The sequence below is a fragment of the Coregonus lavaretus genome (assembly GCF_964263955.1).
Source record: "Coregonus lavaretus genome assembly, chromosome: 39".
Classification (NCBI taxonomy): Eukaryota; Metazoa; Chordata; class Actinopteri; order Salmoniformes; family Salmonidae; genus Coregonus; species Coregonus lavaretus.
Genome location: NC_140026.1, coordinates 8,947,464 through 8,956,249, shown reverse-complemented (window position 1 = coordinate 8,956,249; position 8,786 = coordinate 8,947,464). Strand labels below are relative to the sequence as shown.

Sequence of the window (8,786 nt, the reverse complement as noted above, 5' to 3'; positions counted from 1 at the left end):
ACACATAAGATGTGTGTGCAATACAACAGAATACAATAGAATAGAGCAGAGCCTCCAACTCTCTCCCTCAGCCATAGTACTCCTTTCATAGACATCCACAGCCCATGACAGCACTACACAGAGGATAGAACATCACTATCACGTCTAGAATTATCTATTCTAGAATTATCTAGAGATTCTAAAGATTTAATGGCTGGTACAGTGATAAATCTGCTCTCTGATCAAGCTAATTGACTGTGGTTCGGTCCCAAATGGCACCCTATTCCCTGTATAGTGCCCTATAGGCCCTGGTCAAAAGTAGTACACTATAGGGAATAGGGTATAAGAATAGGGAATAAGCTGCCATGAGCTGGGATTCTACCTGTGTCATTCCATTAGTACTGTGTGCTATTAGCTACATGGAGGCTGTATTATTAAATCAGGTATAAACTCTCACTACCCCGAGTTAATTCATATTATGATAATGGTTATTATGCCAAGCAGAACTTGTATTTGACACTAATGGTTATTATGCCAAGCAGAACTTGTATTTGACACTAATGGTTATTATGCCAAGCAGAACTTGTATTAGACAGTAATGGTTATTATAATAATGTGGCATTATTGTGATCATCATTCCCTTAGAGCTAGAATGGATAGCGGTGGTTTACTGTACTCTGTGGTATGGAAAATCTGATAAATAATATGAAGATGATGAGGAAGAACCAAGTAACTTTCTCTTACCCTGACGTTCTTCTTTATGATCTCGCGGCTCATGAGGACACGCCCCTCCGCCAGGTTGATCTCGGCCAATGGGACGAGAGTCTCGCCGATGACCTCATCGCGGGAGAACCTATCGAAGCTGAGCACCATGAAGTGGAGGGACAGCTGTTGCACACGGACCAATGGTATCCCGTAGAAACTGAAGGTCTCGTCAAACGCCGGGTCCAGAGTCTTCCTCAGGACGCGAGTCTTGACCCGGTGCTTCTTCTCCGGCAGCAGGGTCAGCTTGATGTAGGGGTCAGAGGTCAGGGACTGCTCGTCGGTCGGGGTCAGCCCGTGGGCCTCCTTGATGTGAACCACGAAGGCCTTCTTCTCTGAGTTGTACTCCAGGGAGAAGTGAAGGGTCCCGAGGCCCACGTCAGGGCCTCCGTTCTGGGGTTTGTCCTGGTCAGCGGCCCCCTGGGTAGGGGTTGGCGTCTGGCTGGAGAGGCTATTGGTGGTGGTAGTGGATGTGGGGGAGGCCAGGGCCAGGTCTTTAACCCCAGGCTGGGTGAACCCTGGGTGAGGGGAGGGAAGGTCCAGGTCTGGGGAGCTGCGGACCTGGATGTGGGTCTGGGCATTGGGGTGTGGAGGTTTGGTGGTGGAGGTGAAGTTGCCATTCAGGTCCCGTTGTTTCTCCAGTTCCAGGTGAAGGGGTGTTCTGCCCCCTGCTGGGCTGGAGGCTGCTTGTTGTTGTTGTTGTTGTTGTTTACCGTTGTTGCTGTTGGCGTTGCAGTTTCCGTTCACGTCGGTCTTTCTTTCATTGGCGACGGCAGCGGCGCCAAACTTCTTCTTGCCACTAAGACTCTCGGGGTAGATGTTGACACCTTTGAGCATGTGCACGAACTTGTAGGGTGGTGTCGTCTGGGGTTTGGTGTTTTTACGCTGGCAGCAGATCCAGGCGAAGAGGGAGACGCAGGAGACTAGGCCGAACACACTCACCACTGCAACACTCACCGGCACCTCCACTATGGAGAGAGCGAGAGAGGGAGAGAGAGAAACAAAACAGACAGATAAATACCTTGGTTAACCGCCCCTCCCTCCCTCCTGTGGATATATTGTCTGTTGAGTGTATGTCTGTGTGTGTGTGTGTGTGTGTGTGTGTGTGTTGTGTGTGTGTGTGTGTTGTGTGTGTGTGTGTGTGTGTGTTGAATATGTGTACGTTTCATCTGTCTAACTACGTCTGTAGATGAATGTATTGACAAGCTGAGTCAGAAACCCACTGCTGATTACCATAATAACTAACAGACTGACTGTCTGACCGACTGACTGACTGACTGACTGACCGACTGACCGACCGACCGACCGACCGGCCGACTGACCGACCGACCGGCCGACCGACCGGCCGACTGACCGACCGACCGGCCGACTGACCGACCGACCGGCCGACCGACCGGCTGACTGACCGACCGGCTGACTGACTGACTGACCGACCGGCCGACTGACCGACCGGCCGACTGACCGACCGGCTGACTGACTGACTGACCGACCGGCCGACTGACCGACCGACCGGCCGACTGACCGACCGACCGGCTGACTGCGTGTCTGACCGACCGATCAACTGACTGACGGACGGACGGACTGCTGACTGACACGCTGTCTGAGTCAGAGACAGCATGACAACAGCACAATCTGGGTTTGTGTCACAAATGGCACCCTATTCCCTATGGTCCCTGGTCAAATGTAGTGCACTATATAGAGAATAGGGTGCCATTTGGGATGCATTCAGAGACATCGTGACAACTGCTCAATATGGGACTCCTACATGACATGACATGACATAACTGAATAATCAAGGGTCGGTCATACAGTCTGAACAGAGAAAAGGCCTTTTGACATAACTTGGCATTTTGATATGTTATAGCGATTTGAGACAAAATCATTAAATATTAATTCATTATTAATCAATTGATTATTCATTAACTATCATTAATCTCAACTGGCTAATCAGACGAGTGATTGGGGGCTGCTTGGTTAGTTAGCAACACAAACACATAAAGGTTCTTATATTTGTGTCATAACAGAAACAGGGAAGGCAACCCCAGTGCCTCGCCCGTCTTTTCAGCTCCACACACACGCGCGCGCGCACACGCACACAAACACACACACACACACACACACACACAACTATATGCTCTGAGTGTGTGTGCCACGTCAAGGAATACAGCAGTCTTCAGTGGTAAATATACCATATCTTTACAGCTGGGAAAATGAACCCGACATAACGCTTTATTTCAACATATTGCTATTTAGCCTACTGCAGTACAATGACTTGTGATAGTTACCATTAGCTAGTAAAAGACTCAAGAGGTAATCTAACTGTTTATTTTTATTATGTTTTTGCTTGTCATATTTTTATGTATATCCATTACATGATATTCTCAATATGATCTCCTGAATAAATAAAGGATAAATCAATAAAACGCATAAAATAAGGTGTGTTCGGAGCCCACGTCACAGTGTAGCGGGTGTAGAAACAGATGGAGACCCCGACGGGTGGTGGGTGGATCACCAGACTCCATGGTAGCGTCCCCAATGGCACCCTATTCCCTGTTGACCAGAGCTAGTTTGGCCTTGGTCAAACGTAGTGCACTGTATAATGAATAGGGTGCCATTTGGGAGACACACTGAATTGTACTGACCAAAAGAACACAGGCTTTCTGAGTTTTCCCAACCACACTCAAATAAGTCCCCAGCTTTCGCCAGCTACTTACCGAACGGCGTTTCTTCCGTCACCATCGGAGCCATGTTCCCGGTTGCTCCTGTGTTCTGTCCAAGGTGCTGAAACCGATCCCGCTTCGGTTTATTCCAGCACTCGCGCTCTATAAACCTACCCTGTCCTCTAGGTATATCTCCTTGACAGCGAATAGCGACAGATTTTTTGATGATGTGACTCCTTTAATTATTTAATATGTTTGTTTCGGTTTAATAATTCAAATGCAGCTGTTCTTTTCAGAGAGGCAACGGTTGGTAGGCTATTGTCTGTTCTCTTCCCAGCGCGAGTCTCACCCTGCTCGTGTTGTTACTCTTTGCGCTATGAGCATCTCTGAGGATGAACCACCCCTCTCCCTCTCTCTTGCTCCCTCCTCTCCCAAGCACGCCACCCTCCTGCTGAGTGCACAGCCGCTGACGCAGTTGTGACGGAGGCTGCTGAAATCACTGCCTCGGTGAAACAGCATAACAAGCTCATCAATTTCCATGACTGGCTTACTGACTGACTGACTGACTTGCTAACTGACTGACCGGCCGGCAAAATGCCTAGCCATGAAAGGAGCATCCCGACCTCATACCTGTGTGTGTGTGTGTGTGCGTGCGCGTGTGTCCAGTCCAGACATCTCCTGTCATACAACAGGTACACCAACTCCCTCGCTCATACACTACATGACCAAAAGTATGTGGACACCTGCTCGTAGAACATCTCATTCCAAAATAATGTGCATTAGTATGGAGTTGGTCCCCCGTTTGCTGCTACAACAGGCTTTCCACTAGGTGTTGTAACATTGCTGCAGGGACTTGCTACCATTCAGCCACAAAAGCACTGGTGAGGTCGGGCACTGATGTTGGGCGATTAGGCCTGGCTCGCAGTCTGCGTTTCAATTCATCCCAAAGGTGTTCGATGCAGTTGAGGTCAGAGCTCTGTGCAGGCCAGTCAAGTTCTTCCACACTGACCTCGACAAACCATTTCTGTATGGACCTCGCTTTGTGCACGAAGGCATTGTCATGCTGAAACAGGAAAGGGCCTTTCCCAAACTGTTGCCACAAAGTTGGAAGCACAGAACCATCTAGAATGTAATTGTATGATGTAGCGTTAAGATTTCCATTCACTTGAACTAAGGGGCCTAGCACGAACTATGAAAAACAGCCCCAGACCATTATTCCTCCTCCACCAAACTTAACAGTTAGCACTATGTATTCGGGCAGGTAGCGTTCTCCTGGCGTCCGTCAAACCCAGATTCATCACTCCAGATAACGTGTTTCCATTGCTCCAGAGTCCAATGGCGGCGAACTTTACACGACTCCAGCCGACGCTTGGCATTGCGCATGGTGATCTTAGGCTTGTGTGCGGCTGCTCTGCCATGGAAACCCATTTCATGAAGCTCCCAATGAACAGTTCTTGTGCTGACTTTGTTTCCAGAGGCTGTTTGGAACTCGGTAGCTACGTGCTTCAGCACTCACCGGTCCCGTTCTGTGAGCTTGTGTGGCCTACCACGTCGTGGCTGGGCCGTTGTTGCTCCTAGACGTTTACACTTCACAATAGCAGCACTTACAGTTGACCGGGGCAGCTCTAGCAGGGCAGAAATTTGACAAACTGACTTGTTGACGGTGCCACGTTGAAAGTCACTGAGCTCTTCAGTAAAGGCCATTCTACTGCCAATGTTTGTCTATGGAGATTGCATGGCGGTGAGCTTGATTTTATACACCTGTCAGCAACGGGTGTGGCTGAAATAGGCTAATCCATTAATTTGAAGGGGTGTCCACATACTTTTGTTTATATATTGTATATACCATTCCACCAGACATGGTTGCTTCCCAAATACAAACATACACATAAAAACAACAACTTACAGACGCACACAAACAAAGACTACATCTGATCTGCCCAGACCCGCGTGCTCACACCTCCATCCCTACTGCCTGCATTGTTGTTTGCCACATGGCCTTAAATTGTACCAATTTGTTTTTCTCGGTTGTCCATGCTATTTCAATATTTCAATAATAAATCATTTGATTTTTCCATTGTTAATGATGGCGGATTGATTGATTTCCACGTTTTAAAATGCTTTTTCTCTTCAAATCGAATCAAATTTTATTTATCAAACGCTCCGAATACAAAAGGTGTAGACCTTACCGTGAAATGCTTACTCACAAGCCCTTAACCAACAATGCAGTTTTAAGAAAATAGAGTTAAGAAAATATTTACTAAATAAACTAAAAGTAAAAAAATATATTTTAAAAATGTATTTACACAATAAAATAACAATAATGAGGCTGTATACAGGGGGTACCGGTACTGAGTCAATGTGCGTGGGCACAGGTTAGTAGAGGTAATTTGTACATGTAGGTAGGTTTTTTTTCAGCATTCTTATGGCTTGGGGGTTCAAGATGAGTGATGAGAAGAGAATCGTCCAGCCCATTGGGTATCTCACGCGCCCATATGCCATGTCTTGAAATATGCAGACAGACAGATTCAAAGTAATTCTGACAGCCAATTTACAGCTCCACCCATAACCTTTGGACTTTTTAGCATTCCCAGAAAGCTTGGATTATTAATTAATTGTTAGTTTTACACTTAAGACATGACTCTGCCATTGTGCCGTAGAATTTGTGAATTTTGTCTCTTGTATAATACATTCTATACGTTAGTTTATACTGGATTAAGTGTACATTTTCGTTAACTGTAATTTCGTTAGTTATGCTCCAACATTCCCTCCATTTTATGGCCACATCAGTTCTTTTTCAGTTTTGGTTCCAATAGTTTATATTTTTTTCTAAAAGATTGTCAGTTGGATATGCTCTCCGCAACTTCTTCTATATCTTACCTATCATATGAACATCATTTTCTTATTCAAATAGGATTCCCTCAAGGATGCTCTGATGTCCAACAGATTTCAAATCAACATTTGTTGATATGTAACTTTCAAGTTGCATGTATTTGAAAATATCTACATTGATCGGTCCAAAATGTCTTTTTAATTCTGTCATGGAAATGAATGTGTTTACTGTTACCAAGTCATTTATGGTTTCTATACCTTTAGGTTTCCATGTGGAATTCTGAAAAACTTTCCAAGGATTGTTCCATAGAGTTGTGCTCTAGGGAGTGATATTGATTCTTGTAAAATACGTTTAATTTTCTTCTATATTGTTATAGCATTCTTTACTATGAAGATGTTAATGTTCTTAGCTTTATCCTTCGACAATAGGCACATACAACTATTCTGGGGTTGAGCATGTGCATCTTCAATATGTACCCATTGTTCCTCTTTAGTGCATTTAACTACAGTGGGGAGAACAAGTATTTGATACACTGCCGATTTTGCAGGTTTTCCTACTTACAAAGCATGTAGAGGTCAGTAATTAATTTGCATTTTATTGCATGACAAGTATTTGATCACCTACCAACCAGTAAGAATTCCGGCTCTCACAGACCTGTTAGTTTTTCTTTAAGAACCCCTCCTGTTCTCCACTCATTACCTGTATTAACTGCACCTGTTTGAACTCGTTACCTGTATAAAAGACACCTGTCCACACACTCAATCAAACAGACTCCAACCTCTCCACAATGGCCAAGACCAGAGAGCTGTGTAAGGACATCAGGGATAAAATGGTAGACCTGCACAAGGCTGGGATGGGCTACAGGACAATAGGCAAGCAGCTTGGTGAGAAGGCAACAACTGTTGGTGCAATTATTAGAAAATGGAAGAAGTTCAAGATGACGGTCAATCACCCTCGGTCTGGGGCTCCATGCAAGATCTCACCTCGTGGGGCATCAATGATCATGAGGAAGGTGAGGGATCAGCCCAGAACTACACGGCAGGACCTGGTCAATGACCTGAAGAGAGCTGGGACCACAGTCTCAAAGAAAACCATTAGTAACACACTACGCCGTCATGGAATAAAATCCTGGAGCGCACGCAAGGTCCCCCTGCTCAAGCCAGCGCATGTCCAGGCCCATCTGAAGTTTGCCAATGACCATGTGGATGATCCAGAGGAGGAATGGGAGAAGGTCATGTGGTCTGATGAGACAAAAATAGAGCTTTTTGGTCTAAACTCCACTCGCCGTGTTTGGAGGAAGAAGAAGGATGAGTATAACCCCAAGAACACCATCCCAACCGTGAAGCATGGAGGTGGAAACATCATTCTTTGGGGATGCTTTTCTGCAAAGGGGACAGGACGACAATACAACCATGTATTGCGAGATCTTGGCCAACAACCTCCTTCCCTCAGTAAGAGCATTGAAGATGGGTCGTGGCTGGGTCTTCCAGCATGACAACGACCCAAAACACACAGCCAGGACAACTAAGGAGTGGCTCCGTAAGAAGCATCTCAAGGTCCTGGAGTGGCCTAGCCAGTCTCCAGACCTGAACCCAATAGAAAATCTTTGGAGGGAGCTGAAAGTCCGTATTGCACAGCGACAGCCCTGAAACCTGAAGGATCTGGAGAAGGTCTGTATGGAGGAGTGGGCCAAAATCCCTGCTGCAGTGTGTGCAAACCTGGTCAAGACCTACAGGAAACGTATGATCTCTGTAATTGCAAACAAAGGTTTCTGTACCAAATATTAAGTTCTGCTTTTCTGATGTATCAAATACTTATGTCATGCAATAAAATGCAAATTAATTACTTTAAAATCATACAATGTGATTTTCTGGATTTTTGTTTTAGATTCCGTCTCTCACAGTTGAAGTGTACCTATGATAAAAAATTACAGACCTCTACATGCTTTGTAAGTAGGAAAACCTGCAAAATCGGCAGTGCATCAAATACTTGTTCTCCCCACTGTATATGGCACAAGTAAAAGCCTTGGGTAGCAGGTTGATACAATTCCATGTCTGGAAGGTAAAAACCACCCTCAGACTCAGGAAGATGTAAAACTCTCCTTTTTATTCTGTGAATTTTATTTGCCCATATAAAGTATGGTAGGACCGAGTATACCTTTTTAAAAGAATGTCTTCGGTGGGGTAATTGGTATTACCCAAAATAAATACAAAAACTTTGGGAGCCATGCCATTCTGAAGAGGTTTATTCCACCTGTAAGATTTATGGGAAGATTGTTCCATTTAATTAGACCTGCTTTCATATTGTTGAGTAATGGAATGAAGTTATCTTTATATATTTGTTGTTTGTTGTCATCTATTAACCATCCTAAGTATTTAATATTTTTTTGGTCCACTTAAAGGATTGCTGTACATCGTGAATTATTATTTATATTTTTCCTATTGCCATTATTATAATATTTTGCACTTTCATTTTATATCCTGAGATTTTAGAATATTCTGAAAACATCTTTAGCAAAGGGTGCATTGAGTTTTCAATATTGGTCAGGAATA

At 44.9% G+C, this 8,786-nt stretch overlaps 1 protein-coding gene across 1 annotated transcript in view; it reads right to left on the bottom strand.

The window, feature by feature from the left end:
- Positions 1-3,708, bottom strand: part of LOC311112691 (synaptotagmin-4-like) — a gene marked incomplete at its 3' end in the record, with an annotated part of 6,192 nt that extends 2,484 nt beyond the window's left edge. The window contains exons 1-2 of the mRNA XM_084155823.1: positions 3,456-3,708; positions 724-1,709 (exon numbers count right to left, since the gene is read on the bottom strand). Of these exons, the coding sequence (XP_084011949.1) occupies positions 724-1,709; positions 3,456-3,489 (1,020 nt within the window). The 5' untranslated portion in view covers positions 3,490-3,708. The remainder of the gene's footprint in view (positions 1-723; positions 1,710-3,455) is intronic.
- Positions 3,709-8,786: the final 5,078 nt, after the last annotated feature.